Here is a 17,636-nt window from a genome sequence, read left to right as displayed (position 1 = left end):
TATTTTCTAAGTACCAGACTTTCCTTGCTAGTCTTTCATTGCAGTGTGAAAGGACCCGGAGTCTAGGGAAACCAGTCTTGAGGCTAAAGCTTGGATCTGAATAGAGCTCCATTCCCACAGGTCCCAAAGAAGTTTATATTGGGGATGCCTTGTTAGAATAGGATGGGCTTGTTTGAGCAGAGAAGACTGAAAGCAAACATCCATCTAATCCAGCATCCGGTTTCCCATACCGCGATGCTTTTCGGAAGCCCAAAAAACAAAGGACAAGAAGGGGGCCAGCTCATCCTGCAACGTTCTTTGGCAGACCCCAAAGCTACACTGCGTCTACACACGGAGGCTCTATTTAGGTTTTATGGCTACCGGCTTTGTCTAGTCCATGAATCTGGAGCCACATCTCTTGTTTCATTACCGTCTGGTGGCCTCACAATCAAATTATCCTTAACCATTCAAAGAAGAGCATGTAATGGAGGTTTTACAAGCACAAAGTAGAAACTGGAACAAGGGAGGCAATTTTTCCCCTCTGATTTCACCCTCAAAGGAAACAACAAGTGATTTTAACCATTTTGCTTCCTGCTGCAGGAAAATCTTTGGAAACAATGCAGTTTTTATAAAAACTATTTACAGTTTGGAACTTGCAACTTCACATTTTTTTTTCTGCAAAGAAAACAGCATTTCTTGCACAATATGCTGAGTTTTGTGCAAAACCAACACATGCAGAATTTGTATGGATGGAATAAGGTGCAAACAGCAAAAATACTGATTGGTCCAAGAGTCAGCGCTCTTCCCGACACTTGAGGAAACATGTTTTTGCACCATTTTTGGAGAGATCTTTTGGAATATTCTTCCCATCCCTGTGTGGAATTGGCCTTCTTGTCCGTCTCTTGGTACCATGAAACTGGTCCTTAGTGTCACAGCGACCCTGCTACTCCTGAGCCATGATTTAAACTAATCCAAAAACCAGCACAGCATCCTCACACATCCCTCCCTATGCAAGACCCTAGATCTGAATCATTTAGCCCAAAGGCACCCAAACCCACTCGCTGGTAAAACACGAAGGATTTCCTTTATCTCTCCTCTGCCATTCATCCTCTTCCAAGCACGCCACATTCCCAAGGGAAGATGCAGACATTTCTCTGGATGTGGGGTGGCAGAAGCGACAACACCAGGATAAACCTTTGGCTCCAAGCCTCGTGCCCTAGACAAAAGCCCCCGGATAATCCCACCCGACTCTGCCAGGATTGGGCTCTTGTTTCTTTTATCTCTTTGGCTCATGACAGACCTCAAACTGCTTTCATGTCAGGCCTTGTCCACCAATGGTACAATCCTGCTCTCCTAAAGAAGTAAAGCCTCTTCTCTCCTTGCAGACTGTGGCTACTGGGAAATACAGTCCTGCTCTCCTAAAGAGGTAAAGCCCCTTCTTCCAGATTGTGGCTACAATTTATGGACATGGACGCAACAACTTTGACTATTTTGTTGTCATTGCTTTTAACAGGCAACTCCTGCCCTGGGCAATGCCAACCTCAGATAAAGTGGTTGTTTTACCAACAGCTAAGTCAACAGACGCTGGGCTTTGCCAAACAACCCGCTGTGCTTGCAGCTGCTGGGCGTTTTGGGACGCACCCTGCAGGAAACACAACTTAGCAAGCACAACTGCCGATTGATTTCCACAACAGGAAGGTGTGGCACGCCATGAGCATCACATGCTTCTTCTATCTTATTTACTAAGAGGCCAAGAGAGGCATTGCCCACCGGGGCAACCTGTTTTGCAACAGCCAGGGCAGCTTGAAAGAGTTTTGAAAAGCAAATAGAAGAGTTGTGCCCACTCCTCTTGCACAGATTCTCCAAATCTCAGCCATTTGGATCACTCCTGGACTGCAATCCTAATATGGGCCTAACAACAACAACAACAACAACAATCTCTCTCCAGAGGTTGCAGTAAGGACAAAGGTGTCTGTATTGTGATAATACTGGTTGAGTCTCCCTAATCTGGAATCCCGAAATCCAGAATATTCCCAAAATCCAAAACTGTCCACATGGTTGGCTGAGAGAGTGACTCCTTTGCTTTCTGATGCTTCGGTGTACACCAGATGTCTTTTTGGATTTGGGGATATTTGCATATACATAAATCTTGGAGATGGGACTTAAGTCTAAGCATGACATTCATTTATGTTTGAGAGCCATAGTGGTTTGAGTGTTGGGCTACAGCTCTGGAGAGCAGGGTTCGATTCTTGCACAGAAAACATAAAAGTTAACAAAATTTGCAAGAACACATGGACTATTTCACAGAAATGTTTCATTTTCCTGCATATATCTTACCCATGGGGGAAAATGGCATCTTATACATGTGCATTAATTTATTTTGTTGTTGTTGCATTGTAGTGTACCTTCAAGTCATTTCCAACTAATGACAACCTTAAGTTGAACCTATAATGGTATTTTATTGGCAAGATATTGCTCAGCGGGGGGATGCTCTTGCTTTCCTCTGAGGCTCCAGATATCTATGCACTTGGAGAGTGTGACTTGCTGAAGGTCAACCAGTCATCTAGAGCTGAGTAGGGATTCAAAATCTAAGTCTCCCAGCATCCCGCTCCAATTCTCAAACTACACTGGCTCTATATATTTTGTGCAAAATACATATTCTTCTTTTTCTTCCCAAACACATTTTTGGCACAGAAAAGCCATGTGCATTTTTGCTCAAATTTTCCCAATACAGTCCCAAAGGGAGACAAAGCGTGTGGTTCATTGAGTATCGGGGTCCTCTTTTCCCCCTTCAAGGATGCAAGTATTAACAAGGATTCTTCACAAACCTTCATCTCCACTCACTGTCCACCACAATGCATAGATATCTGGAGCCACTGGATAGAAAGCCACATTTTTCCAAAAAGAGGAAGGTTGAATACAGAAGGGAAGGGTTCTTGGGCCCGCCAGACACCCCCCCCCCCCCGATTTCCAGATCCCAGAACAGCCCCCATCCCAAAGGGGCCAGCCCCAACTCAGCCCCAATTTCAACTCTGTAGTCAATTACATTGATTAATGCCTAATTCATTGCAGCTTTCTATTATTCTAAAGCACAATTAACATGCAAAGCACATCTTGTTTGTCCTCTCATCTCCATTCTCAAGAGCAAAAGGGAACAAATGTATGTCTCTGACAGTTCCCCTGTTTCTTTGCATGGCATTTAGAACATGCTATCTCTCTGCCAGTTCATATAACTGGTGTGTCTGCTTATTTCACTTTGCCATATAAGAAATCTTTTAAGAACACACAGATATTTTAACCTCATACCACGAGCACCGCTGCTCAAGTCCAAAGGCTGAATCAATGGCTTTGGGTAAAAATATGGATATTCCATTATCTTGGATTGATTTCTGTTAGTCTGTGACAGGAAAAAAAAAAGGGTTTTGTGGCACCGTAAAGACTTACGAGATTTACTTGGCACAAAGATTTGGGGACTCTGCTCCACTTTCTCTGCATCCTGCTTTGGATGAAACCTTACAACAAAAAACCTATTTGAGCTTTTAAGATGATTTTACAAGAAAGACAGGCAAAGAGTATCAGCAACTAAGCAACAGGATGAGTGAGCATCCTTGCAGGATTTGTCTCCAACCAAGAAGAGAAGTACAGAGCTTCTTCCTTAGAGAGGTTTTTGTTATCCTTCTTCAGGTCAACTCTGACCTATGATGACCCTCTCCTAGGATTTTCATGACCAGATTTCTTCAGAGGAGGTCTTGTCCTTTCTTTCCTTCGAAGCTGAGAGATTGTGACAACCACAATCACCTAGAGGGTTATCGTAGTTGAATAGGTATTCAAACCTTTGCCTCCCAGAGTCCAACAATCAGACCACTACACCACAGAGGCTTTCTTTAGTAAATTATGTGTGTGTGTAATTGTATGTGCCTTCAAGTTACCTATGGACTTTTGGAGACCCCAGGGATTTATCATAGGCTTCCAGGATCAGGAGAGATTTGGTGCCTTTAGGGTATCCTGAAAATGCTGAAGTCAAGCATTTAAGAAGACAAGCACACACACATATGGCCTGTGGAAGCCACACACACCAGACATGTACAAACCACATGAACCCTGCCCAGAGGAGAGATGCGCTACAGCTGAGAATAAGCTTCTGACCCAAAGCCACCCAAGGATTTTGGACCTGGAAGGCATGGCTCTCAGGTCCAGGTTCTGGCCCTGGAGGGATCCCTTTGCCCTCTACTGCAGACATGGCACGCTGTGTCTCCCAGAAGCCCAAACAGCTGGGGAAGAAGAAGCCTTTTCCTGGGTGATCTGGCACTCCAAACACCAAGCACTCAAAATATGATGGTGGAAGCAGCAACAGCAACAGCAGCAGCCACCCTTTAAGGGGGCCTGGAAAGAATCCAAGGAGGAAAAGAAAATAGTTACCCTGTTCACCTCCCACTCCTCCTTCCCTTTGCCGCCCTCCAGCTGTTCCACACTGGACTGGAAGGAGCCAACATACATCAGAAGAAGGTTAAAAATATTGCTGGCCGGGCCTCCCAATTGCACCCCCCTCCATTCACGGATTAAGGGAGGCAGCGGACAAATGAGCAAAGAAGGATTTGCCAGCCTCCCAAAGCATCATCAACCTGCCTTTCCCCTTCCCTAAAGAAATGGATTGTAAAGAAAGAAAGCTGCAGGAAGGAAGTTTGCATCCCCTCTTCGCCCACATGCCTGCTGCAAAAACAAGGAGACTCAGCCATGCTGAGGAGCTGGGGTTTCAAGCTTTGTTTTAACAAAAAGCAGGATAGACATAAACATTATTATTATTATTATTATTATTATTATTATTATTATTATTAATGCAAAGTACCAACTACTGGCACAAGTCTGTAAAGACTCCCTCTAGAAGATCTAGATTCCAATTCTTGCTCCACCATGAAATTCACAAGATGGCTTTAGTTACTCTTATACCTCAATATGCAAAAGGTTCCCTAATGGAGCAAAAGAAGTTGTAGCGTGACATTTCCTAGACTTGGTCTACTTCCTCTGATGCATGGAGTGAACGGATGCCTAGGAAGGATCTTTGTAGCCTGCATTCAATCTACCTCAAAGTGTTGTTGCAAGGAAAAGAGCTACAGAGCATCTCCACTGTGACTGGTTCTGAACCTTAGCAAGCCTTGGAGATCATCTCATCCACAGAATCGTCATGAGACAGGATTAACTTTAAGGCAGTTGACAACAAAGAGCAGAGAAAGGAAATGGAGTCAGGTGGAATGTGGCATTCTTTCACATTTTGTAAGGCCTTTAATTCAAAGGCTCCCAAAGCAGTTTGGAAAAGAAGAGAATCCAACGATTAAAAGGGCACATCTCCTTCCCAATAATTCCACCTGAGAGCCAATGTGGCATAGTAGTTTGCGCATTGACTACAACTCTGGAGACCAGGATTCGATTCCCAGCTCAGCCATGAAACTGACAAGTCACACACTCTCAGCCTCAAGGGAAGGCAATAGCAAACCTCTTGTGAACAAATCATGCCAAGAAAACCCCATGACAGGTTCACCTTAGGGCCGCCATGAGTCAGAAAGGACTTGAAGGCATACAACAACAACAATGGCACCTGAGAGCCAAGAAGACACCGGAGTCCTCCTAAGTATCCCTTTAACATAGGCCAGAAAGGAGACCAGCTCTACTCTCAGCCAGACTAGAAGGAGAAGATGCTCAGCAGAGAGCATGAGGCCCAAAGGCCACCCTTGGACCTGTCTATGCTGTGCTTTTATGTAACGCAAAACAGCCATTCTGCATGCCTCCCCTCCTCCTCTCTTGCCGTACAATGTGCTTGCAAAGGTGATGGGGGCGGGTGGAAAGGCGGTGCTGAATCCATCTTTTCTTCTCTCTTCCCCGTCGTCGCCTCTTCTGCCCCCCATTCAATGCATCTATTGTTAGCCAGGTTCCTCTTCTGCCAAGAGCTGGCAGGTGCTTTTCAGCTTTTTGGCTGGGTGAAGCCACCTGGAAAATCTGCATTCAGTTCCATCCCCCTTCTGGCCACAGGGCCTTTGTCTCTTCAGTTATTATACAAAGCTGGCACAGGATGGCAGCCCAACAGACAGAAAAGGAGAAGTGGGACTTGGAGAGAAGAGGGCAGACGTTTCGTTTTATGGTTGCCAATATGCAAAATCCCCCCTTTTCCCCCAACAGGACCCTGTTTCTTCCTTCAACTAGAGGGAAATGAGCTCCTAAGCAGGAAGTGGCTGCGGGCACCACTAACGCCAATTTCTTAAGTGGCACAACACACCAACTCTTTTGGAAACCCAGTAAGAGTTCAAAACTCCATAAAATAGCCCAGAGCAGGAAGAAGAAGAGGAGGAAAAGGAAGAGAGCTATTAGAGTGGAGCACAGAGCTACATTGCAACATCAGGGTTGTACCTACAGCACACAGTTATAGTGGTTTGATCCCACTTTAACTCCTATGGCAAGACCCTTTGGTCTTGGGACTTGTTGTTTCACGAAGTGTTTAGTATTCTCTCCCAGAGACTTCTAATGCTACACTTTGGAGGAATATTCTAGGGCAAAGCTTCTCAAACTATCGGATGTGGGGGAGCTGCAGATTTTGCACCCCAGTGTGGCCAGGGATGGTGGGTACCATGTTTGTGCCACATTATGATTGTGCCCCTTTCTGGAAATCTTGCCAGGGATTGCCATCTCATCATTTATGGACCAGCTTTAGCTGCAAAATCAAGGGCTGGATTAGATGACCCTTAGGGGTACCATCCAACTCAACAATTCTCTGAGTCTATGAGTCTCCCCTGTACTGTGGCTGGCATATTTCAGGGCCTCCACAGAAGCAAGATAGCCCTATTCCTGGGCACAAAGGGTATGGAGCAGGTGGCCAAAAGACAGAGAAGTGAGAAATGAGAGGGTTAAGGGTGGCCTTGGGCAAGTCACACTCTCTCAGCCTCAGAGGAAGGGAACAACAAACCTCCTCTGAGGAAATCTTGCTAAGAAAACCCCACAATAGGTTTTGCCTTAGGGTCTCTAAGTCAAGAACAACCTAGAATCTCATCTTCAACTCCTTTCAGAGGCCTGGCGTGTGTTTTTTGTGCCTTTCCTGGCATCCAGTCCTAGCTGGCCCCTGCCTCCCGCTTCAATGCATGGTAATTTGTGCTCTTAATCAAATAATTGGAGTGATTAGCCAATGGATGGTTTGACTGCAGATTAAAAACAGGGCTCCAATCGGCTGGAACCGGCCATCTGGACTCTCCCTCTGCTCCATCTCAATGCTGCTTCTGACGCTTCAGCTGGCACAACCAGAGGCCTGCGGGCATCCAGCGCTGCAGCAATCCACCCCCATCCAAAGTTCCTGGGGAACAGTTGTCCAGATATGAATCAGGGGAATGGGTTGGCATATTGTTATAAAACACTGAGAGGACTGAGACTCATGAACCTCATCCCACCTCCATCACTGACTTTGCAAACTGCATCTTTTAAACTGCAACGCCTTTGCTCCAGGGTCACCAGCATCAGGAGTAAAGTCAGAGACAGGATCACTAGAGGCTCTGTTCAGTGGCTAAGATGACCACTAACAAGCACCATGCAAAGAACAAAAACATCCAAAATCCACAGAACAGGGATATGTTTATTAGGCCAACCAAAATGCACAAAATATATGTTGCAAGCTTTCTAAATGCACAAAATACCAGAAGGTGAAAAAATGTGGTGAAAAAAGAGGCCAACTGCTTGTTAGTTTGCACCAGAAGAAGAGGTTCATGTGGGGACAAGGAGAGACGTGCAATCCTCAGGAGCAAGGAGGCAGTTGAGGACTAGAAGCTTCATGTGAATGCAGAGAATGCTTAGGATCCATACTGAGGATGGAGCAAGTTTGTTTTCTGCTGCTCCAGAGAATAGGCCTCGGAGTCTCAATGGATGCAAGCTACAGGAAATGAGACTCCATCTCAACATTAGGAAGAATGTCTTGGATGTAAGAGCTGTTTGAAAATGGAAGATGCTGCCTTGGACTGTGTTGGAGTCTCCATCCTTGAAGGTCTTTAAACAGAGGCTGGATGGCCATCTGTCAGGGATGCTTTGACTACAATTTCCTGCATGGCAGAATGGGGTTGTACTGGATGGCCTTTGGGGTCTCTCCATGATTCTACGATTCTATGAGAGGATGATGAGCTATTGACTCAGAAGGATGGACTTTGCAGTAGGCAAGGGGGAAGAGCCAGGCCAGACGCAGCCAAAATGATATAAAGAGATCTTCTCCCAAACGAGCACCCAGTGACCAGGGAACAGTATTCGGAGGAGGCTGTGTGATGCTCACACCACCCACTTAGCACCTGTTTCGTCTCCATACACAGAGAGAAGAACAGCTATTTTGATCACTTGGGAGGAGGAGGACAAATGCAATGTGTCTCCAACGCAACCTTTTTTCTTCTCTTCCCAAAAACATTTTTCCCCTCTGCAATTTGCAATTAATCTTCTGCAACTTCTACAAAAGGGGCCAAAATTAAAAGTGGCAAACCCACCGCTGCCACTGCTACTGGTCCCATTTGTGGAATTCGCTTTCTTGGCTGCCTCACAAACTCATTACATCCCCCCCTTTAACAACAACAACAACAACACAATAAGAGAATCAAAGATTTAAAAAAAAGCTAGGAAAAGAGGTAAAAAATTGGCATGCAAGTGAAGACAAGCCCATCAGGACATCACGGAGGTTAGAAGTAACAAGTTACTTTTTGTGACAGCTACACTTCAAAAGGAACCTAGTTACTTTTAAAAACTTACCTTTAAAGGGTATCTAAATGCATATCTAGGACATTTTCAACTCAACGGAGTGTGGTCCTCCAGATGTTGTTGGATTCTAACTTCCATCAGCCCCATAGGCAATGGTGAGCAATGCTAGGAGTTTCAGTAGAAACATCTAGAGGGCTTCACTTTGATCCCTCTTGCTTTATGCTGCTCTCACATCTGTCCTAAGGGCTTTTTTTTAATATACAAAAAACAAAACGAAACTAACGAAAATGTTGTAAAGAATAACCAAAAACAGTTACTTTTGCATCACAATAGCAAGTAATAATACATTTGGGAATGATGTGGTCCTGCAGATGTTGAACTGTAATTCCCATCAGCCCCTACCTGGCACAGTCAATGGTGAGGCATGCTGGGAGTTGCAGTTTTACCACGCCCAGAAGGCCAAACAAGCAATGCAAACAAATTACTTTTAAATGCACGCCACCAGCCTGCTTCCAGTCACCGAACCTCAGGAGGGTAAATATAGCTGACAAAGATGGATTCTTTCCTGCCATTGTTTTAGCTTCCTGTGAGCTCAACATGCATCATGGTCTCTCTCACACATACCCCAAAGCCTCCCCTCCAAGCCAGCTTTGCAACATGAGAAACACCTCTAGAAGAGTCACCAAAATGAGACCTGGGGATGGAGAAGGCTCCTCTTTGGCTCTGCCAGTTGGAACTTATGGGTTTCTTGCAATTCAGGGTCGTCTTTCAATTCAAAAGCTGGCCCAGTGAAACTAGCAATTGGATTTAAGTCTCAGGCTACATCTATATTGCAAAATTAATTTACTTTGATTGTGGAATTCTGGGATTACAGTTTTGCGGACTCAAAAAGGATGACTCAAAACTGAATATGAACAGATTTACTTTTGCAACATTCTTTTGGAAACACTGTATTTAGCCTTTTCTGTCAGCTCTGGTGCTACACAACCTTGATAACTGCATATTGTGAAAGCTCCCCCCACCCCCATTCAGAGAATGCTTGCCTTCTATTCCCACCAGAACTTTGGCATGCCACAATTTTCCAAAAGCAATGACAACTTGGGTATTAAAAATGGGAGCATAGCAACATGACTAAAAACCCCTCGTCAGGAGAGTTATGAGCAAACCGGAACAACTGAGTCATTCCATCGCCTTCCTGGGCTCCCTTGTTTTTGAACAGGATTTAAGGCACCACGTTGATCTGTGCAATTGCCATACTAACACATCATCGACTTATCTTTCATGTGCTGCCACAGATAAAGCTCCTAGTCTTCATGGCTACTGGGAACATTTGTAAATGTAGCCTGGTGAAGCCTCCGTAGGGCAGATACGTGGTCTTTTTGGGGTGATGGGAATCTCAGGTGGGCCGCAATGCCCCTGTATTTTATATTGTTTCACACTGGCTCCAACAGATTGCCCATCATGAACTTACATATTCCTCCATCTTCTATTATTCTTTGAAAACTAATACCTGCAAAAATGCACATTTTATTCTCAGGTTCCTATTAACTGGCACTGCCAAGAAACTGGGGAGCTGCCAACCCCCTATAGCGCCGCTGTTTTGCTATAGGTATTGTGCATTTTGGCATTAAATCGGCTGCAGGTGAGCGGCAAATCCCAGACTTTGTTTATAATCCAGCTCAGTTGCCACCATCTCTAATTCAAGGTTTTGCAGAGTCTCAAATACTGGCCCAAGTGGGCAGTTACTTCATCTCTGCCTGGCACAGCACACCCTATTATACCAAAAACTAAGGTAGACAGGGCTCAACCAATAATCTCCCCCAAATACATCTTTGCAGGGATCCAGTGCTGCAATCTGGCTGCTTTCCCATTTTCTCACAAGGGACAGGCCTTTTCAGACACACATTCTGCTTGACCTTGCTTTCTCATCAAAGCCCTTCAGACTCGGAGGAGACCACATCCTTCTGCTTCATACTGAGTCAATACGACGGAGGCACTGGGATCCAATAACCAAGTGATTCACCTTTGTCAAAACATCCCCATATCTGGCTGGTTAGTGGAAAAACCAAGTCATCACCAAGAATAAGAACAAGTCAATCAACTAAGAGCTCCTGCAAAGGGAGATGTTTTTCCATCACAGGCTTTCCAGGCCTTCCAATATCTAAAGCACACTCTACTCTTGTAATCCAGCAAGCCTGATTTATGAAGAAGATAAAGTGCCCTCAGAGAGGACCACCCGCTATCCACGCTTCTCCATGGACTCAAAATTTGGACACAACTTCTGCTACACCTCTCAGATTGTGTGATTCTGCAACATCTCCGAACTGGGAATTATCCAAAGCAGGGATGAAGGAATGAAGGAAGGGCTATTGAGCCACTTCTCAGCAACAAGGGTTTCCAAAACACCCAACATCTGAAACACACTTCACTCTTGGGTACGCAAGAGGGCAACGAAAGGCATGTTGGAAGGGGACTGATGGACACAAAAGTCTTTGCTTATTGCACTGGCACTATTCCCACAATGCTCTTGCAGGTCTCTCAAAGTGCATGTACCGTGCAAGCTGCAAAAGCAAGGCTTAGCAGTTTCCCAGGATTGGGGACAAGACTGTCCACTCCCAGGACCCACCAAAGGCTTCAACTGAGTTTCTCATTATCACTGAAATCCAGCAGCATCTATACCAAGTTCCATGCCAGAACCTTCCTCTCACACAAGATAACTTGTTCAGTCTGCAAGGAAGAGGAACATCTTCTCTTGAAAGGTGCAAAGGTTTGCTTTCCCACAGCATTGATTTTGGATGGGGCATTTCTCTCGGTGGGGGCTGTGGTGATGGAGAAGCGATGGTAAAGTGGTTTTTACTTTGCCACAAATGGTAACACAACCCTGGTGCACTTCATTTGTCAAGAACCCTTCTAAGAGAGTAGCCATGGAAAATACTAAAACCAAAGTTATATTGAATAGTCAGGACTGTGCATTCTAAATAAATACAGATACAGGCCACAGAAAGCTGCAGACAACAGGGACTCCATGGAAAACACACTGATGTCGAACACATGGTTTTAGACACTATAGTCAATGTTTCCCAAATTTTGGCCTTCCAGATGGTTTTTCACTTCCGCTCCCAGAATTCCTGACTGCTGGCCAAGCTGGTTGGGGCTTCTAGAAACTGAAGTTCAAAAACAGCCAGAGGACCAAAGCTTGGGAACCACTGTACTATGTGTTATACTTCTTAGGTATGGGATACATACCCAGCTACACATTAAAAATGCAATGGATGAATTCCTCACAATATCTGATCACACATAGAACATCGCTGAGAAGAAAGTTTCACCCACAGAGAAAGACAGAGATGCAAACTCATCCTCAGCCATATGAACTTCCAGTCAATTACTGGCCCGACTTATGTTGGCAGCACATATACAATAAATAGCTTTGGGAATAAGAAGAACTATTTTTTAAAATAAATATGAGGATGCTGTAAGAAAATTCAGGCCAGGATTAGCACTGGACAGAAGGCCAAGAGAAACCACCTTCCACCTGGGTAGGCTCTTACCTTGAAACCTGCCAGCTGCTGGTTGATGACCTCCACCTCAGTCCCCACCACCCATTGCAATGCTTCACTCTCCTCCGCAGCGGCCGTCATGTAGTTCAGCTCCTTCAGTTTGTTGTAGAAGTCCCTGACACGAGCCAGAGCTGCGTCCACTTGCTCCAGGCGACTTTTTCCTCGCTCAGTCAGTTTGCCGCATTGCTTGTTGATGGTCTCCAGTTCACGTTTCAGCCCTATGAGGTCAGGGCTTCCCTCCTCGTCCAGCATCTGCCGGCACCTCTTCTCAGAAGCTTGGATGTCCAGCTTTAGTTGCTGAAGCTTGCCCAGGAAGTCATGGACATCTTCTGCCTGGGACTGGAGACTGTCCATGTCCCTCCCAACAGGGCCCATGCTGTCCAGCTCATCATCCAAGTCCGCCAGCTGAGAGAACATCTCCCGAACATGGTTGCTGAATTGTCCGATGCCTTCCAGCTTGCTTTCCATAAGCACACAACATTCGTTCACTTTTTGGCTGACTGCTTTGAAGTCTTGCTGGGCGACCTCTGCTTGGGTCAAGAGATGGGAAGAGTCTGAGCCATCTGGAGCATCTTCTACCAAGCCCTGGGTGAAGTTCTTTAGGTAATCTACCTGGGGCCCCAATGCCTGAAGAGCCTCCTGTTGGGCTCTCAGCTTCTCCAAGTTCTTACTGCTGCAAGCCTGAGGGCCAAGGGCATCATAGATCTCTAGCTGGTGCTTTGTCCCTTCCAGTTTCTTCTCAATGTTTCTAAGACTTTCCTGGAACTCTTTCAGCCGCTGTGACATTTCTTCAAGGGACCCTGTCTTAGCCTGGAGCTCCTCTGTGATGGTGTCCATCTTCTGGTTGATCCCAGCTTTCTCGTCCCTGACCTCATCTTCATCCATTTCTGAGGCATTGATGAGTATGTCAGCAGCACTGTTTAGCATCTCTAGGAGGGTCCGCCGTTTCTCCACATCGCTCAGCATGGCTTTTGACCGTAGAAGAGTGGCTTCCAGCTGCACTGGATCCAGAGTCACTTCCAACTCCATCACCTTTGACCTGCAGTCCTCTACCCATGGGAAAAGATCTTCAACGTGGCGCTGGTACTTCTGAGCCTTCTGCAAGCAGTCCTTGAGCTTGGCATGCCGGTCCACAATTTGCTTGCTAAGTTCTTCCCAGTTGGCTTTCAAGTTAGCCAGCTGGCTTTGCAGGTTGGCTTTCTCCTCCCCGGGGTGAGCCGAGAGAAGCAAGGACTCTCCTTCCGCCACAATCATTTCATAGGAGCCACTGTGTTGGTTGAGGCTCTTCTGCAACTCTTCCTGCTCCTGGATCTGAGACTGCAGTCTCTCCAGCTTGGCCGAGATGGGACCGCTCTGGGCCTGCTGCCTCACTTTGTCATCCAGCCAAGTTTGGAGCTCATCGAACATCTGCTGGAACTGCTGGGAGCTTGCAAGCGCAGTTTGCAGACGATTCATTCGGTCAGCTGGAAATTAGAGGAAACACAGGTAAAAATGCACTCCCATCAACAAGACACAATGTTTTCTAAGGCCCCTCAATGTGCAAATGAATATTCCAGTTATTGGAAATGAGCATCTTCCAGTGGAAAGCTAATCTGGTGCATCTTTAGAAACATCTAAGGAACTGTCATTCATCATGGAAAACAGGGCCTATGAGGTGGCATGCTGTCATTTCTACAGATCGTGTTTCCTTAAGCTTCTAGACTTTAAGTTAAACGTGGGTCAAACTGAGTGAGAAGAATCCACCATACTTCCCTTTGCCTCCTCTCTGAAGATGCGTAAAGGGCAAACTGAAAGACAAGCAAAGCTATTTTTGCTAATTGTTTTAGAAACTACGAGATGGAGAAGGGTTCAAAAAACAGAGTATTAGGATGTCATGTTGTAGCATTTGGCAGGGCTTTTTGATTATTATTCAAAAAGCAGAGCTCATAGTGATGACAGTCAGCTGCAATCTTGATCCAGGTGAAATATTCAGAAGACATGTTCATGCAATGCACTAATGTCTTTAAAAGTACTACCAATAATAACCCACACTACCAAATTTAGGGGGCTCCACTGCTTTACACACTGCATCTGAATGCTAAACTGGCTCCATTTCTCTTTTGAGCCCCTACCTCTGGGTGCATATATGGAGGTAAGGATGGATTATACTTGATAAGGAGATACCACAAAACGTGGGCCTGGGTCTGGAGGCCTCTCTACACATCGCACACTGTTGAAGTATCAACATTTGAAGCGTTCATGCGTCTGCACTCCCCCATACATCCTCCCTGTGGGAGATGGATTTAGCCCTGGCTCCCTGTTGAATGTATCCATGGAAACACACCAAAGTCTGCCGGTGGATAAATGCACAGAATTGTTCCTGAAATGCTGACTTTAATTTGGGGGTTGGCAAATAGATGTTGGACTGGTTGGATTGCATCTCCCATCTCCCTTTGTTACTGGCTATGCTGGCTATGGAGTTGCTGGGAGTTGTGTCTGGGGTGCCACAAGATGCCCACCCCTCTGCTTTATTTCAACCAGATCCCCATTTGGCCTGATCTTCCTGCAACTGTTTGCCACTGGCTACTAACCTCTTGACTAAATGCTACTGCTGGCTTTCCCAAATGACTTCTTGCTGCGAATGGCCCTGTGTTTTTCAGAACAGGGATGGCAAAGTATGACCTTTGGGCACATACATCCTCAAAACTGCTTTTGAGCATCATCATCTTAGAGGCATTAAGGTGCCAAGACTATGGGTCAACTAGGGACCCTTTTTTCTGCTGCTCATGGATTCACATTGCAAGAAAAGAGATGCTAACTGAACATGAGAAAATATCTTCCTGATGGTAACAGCTGGAACAGACTACCTTGGAAAGTGATGGACTCTCCTTTATTACAGGTTTTTCAAACAACAGCTGCAAGCCCATCTCTCAGGAGTTCTTGAGTGGTGGATTCTTGCATGGAAAGAGGTTGAATTGGATGGCCCTTGTGGTCCCTTCCAATTATTCCCTCCCAAACCAGGCCTGTTTTAGTCTCAGGGATATAAAGCAACAAGCTGGGCAAGGCTTAGTCAAGCCAGCCAAGCTCAGCTGATATACTGCTATAGAGGAAAGGGTATAACCTAGAGGCTCAGCAGTAAAATGGTTAGATAGGGCCAGTCAGAGATAAAGGTGGGGCCAGACAGAAATGGAGATGTTGTTCAAGGACAAGCATTATTTTGTCTGAAACTAAGGGATCCTCAATTGTTTATATAGAATTGTAGAGTTGTAAGAGACCACAAGGACCATCCAGTCCAACTTCCTGCGGTCCCATCAAAGGGGGGATATTTTCCCCAAACTGGAAGTGATAGAGGGGCAGATCCAACTCTCCTGGCTTTTGGGGGGTTGGTGTGCCTCCCTCCAACCCCAGGAAGATGCCTCCCCAGCCTGTGTTAGACCAATTCCTCTCTGGTCACTCATACCTGCCAAGTCCTCCAAGCCTTTGAGCGGAAGGGCCACGGTCTCCAAGCGCTTCTTCAGCTCGTCCCTGAGGTACTGCTCCCCAATGAGGACCGAGAGCTCCTCGCACAAGGCCTGGGCTTCTGTGATCTCCTCTTCCAGCTGCTCCAGGTCCGAGCGGATCTCGCTGGTCTCCTCCAGCTGCTGCTTCACGGCCTCTGGTTGGGTGCTGACCGCCAACTGGGTGCTCAGGCGCTGCCCGGCTGCCTTGACCTTCTCAGACAAGCCTTGGACCAGCTCCTGGTACTGGGTGCTCTTCACAATGGCCTGGTCGATTTGGCTCGAGCGGGAGTTGAGACGCTCCATGAGCGCCATCCATTTTTGGTTGACAGCCTGGAGATCCTCCTGCATGTGGCTGGCTGAGGAAGAGGCCTCACCGGGGCTGGTCAGGATCCCTTGGGCCGCCTCGTTCAGCTGGTCATACTGGGGCTTGCGAGCCTCAAACTCCTTCAGCATGAACTGCAACAGAAACATTTTAGCAAGGTTTATTTATTTGTTAGATATGCATCCTACCTTCTACTTGAATCGCTGTGTGAAGTAAGTTGTTTCCAACATATGGCAACCCTAAGATGAACCTATCACAGAGCTTTCTGGGTCTGAGAGTGTGTTGCTTGCCCAGAGTCATCCAGTTGGTTTCCACGGCTGAGCAGAAAACTGAACCCAGGTCTCCAGAGTCCTAGTCCAATGCTCAAACCACTGCACCATGCTGCAATGAAGCAAAAATACCTATTTTGCAAAAGAAGTCCTGAAATGTGAAATCTCACAATGCTTGACCATTTTCTTAATAGCTTTTCTTGATGTACTGAGACACTCTTTCTCTTTGAAAATGAGAATATTTGTGAACATGCCTTACATCTGTACTCCTTGTGTATGTCCGATACTCACTGAGAGCAGATACTGAAGGGCAACGTCAGAAAGGGTGGCAAACTTCTCTTTTAACTGGGGAAGGCCTGATAAAATACAAAGGGACTTCCATGGTCCACTGGAAAACATCTGGCCTAAAGGCATGGCAAGACCTCAACTGTGACTTTCATTCAAGAAGGGACTTTTAATGAGTCAAAATTGTACGTAACATGAACTGGCAAATCAGTTCAAAGCTAAACAGCTCAGTAACAAGGCTGCAAATAAAATAAAAATAAAATTACTAAGCTGGCTGACCACACAGCTAAAAGCTCCTTTGGCAGCTGTCAAGAGTTTTTGGAAGGCTTGCAAAGAAACTGCAGACTCAACTTCTAAACAGCATTTGAGCTTTTAAAAAATGCTGGCGCTGATGACGACATCAGAAAGGCATTTCATTCTCCTGCCTTATTTGTCCCGCTGCTGCTGCTGCTGCTGCTACTCCAGACCGTATATACTATAAACAAACGGCAGGAGGGGAGTCAATCCCGTTGGCCAGAAGATCTTTCCCCCTGCTGTGAGCTTGACTAGCTACAGGCCTCTTAGCAATAAGACGCGTAATTTCCAAAAGAGGGAGAGAAATAAGAAAGGCAGGCCAGAGTTTAAATAAACCATGCATTTTTAAGCAAGACACTTCCATCCAAAAGGGCTGGCTAGCAGGAGGCCAAGGATGGGCATTCAAAGACACTGGTCAGCATTTACTATCTTGCCCTAGTTATCAGGCCAGAGCTTGGAGTTTCAGTTGGTCTAGTCTAGTGGTTCTCAATCTTTGATCCTTCCAGATCTTTTGTACTTCAGCTCCCAGAATTACTGACTGCTGGACAAGTTGGTTGGGGCTTCTGGGATGTGAAGTCGAAAACAAATAGAGGACCAAAGGTTAGGAAAGATTGGTCTAGTGGAACACTTTTGGTCTCTTGTACAATTAAGGGTGACCAGAGGTTCTCCTTTGCCAGGATATGTCCAACATTTGAACTTTCTGTTCAGAAGAGAATTCCAAAACGTCCTTCATTTTGAGCAT

The 17,636-nt window shown here is 45.9% G+C and overlaps 1 protein-coding gene across 13 annotated transcripts in view; it reads right to left on the bottom strand.

Moving 5' to 3' along the window:
* The window catches only part of MACF1 (microtubule actin crosslinking factor 1), a 255,271-nt gene that overhangs the window by 70,245 nt on the left and 167,390 nt on the right, over positions 1 to 17,636 (bottom strand). For all 13 annotated transcript variants that reach the window (XM_042440379.1, XM_042440382.1, XM_042440387.1 and 10 more), the window contains 2 exons: positions 15,685 to 16,180; positions 12,237 to 13,708 (listed from right to left, as the gene is read on the bottom strand). In XM_042440379.1, coding sequence (XP_042296313.1) covers positions 12,237 to 13,708; positions 15,685 to 16,180 — 1,968 coding nt within the window. The remainder of the gene's footprint in view (positions 1 to 12,236; positions 13,709 to 15,684; positions 16,181 to 17,636) is intronic.

This window comes from Sceloporus undulatus, chromosome 9 (assembly GCF_019175285.1).
Source record: "Sceloporus undulatus isolate JIND9_A2432 ecotype Alabama chromosome 9, SceUnd_v1.1, whole genome shotgun sequence".
Classification (NCBI taxonomy): Eukaryota; Metazoa; Chordata; class Lepidosauria; order Squamata; family Phrynosomatidae; genus Sceloporus; species Sceloporus undulatus.
This window is presented reverse-complemented; position numbering and strand designations above follow the sequence as displayed.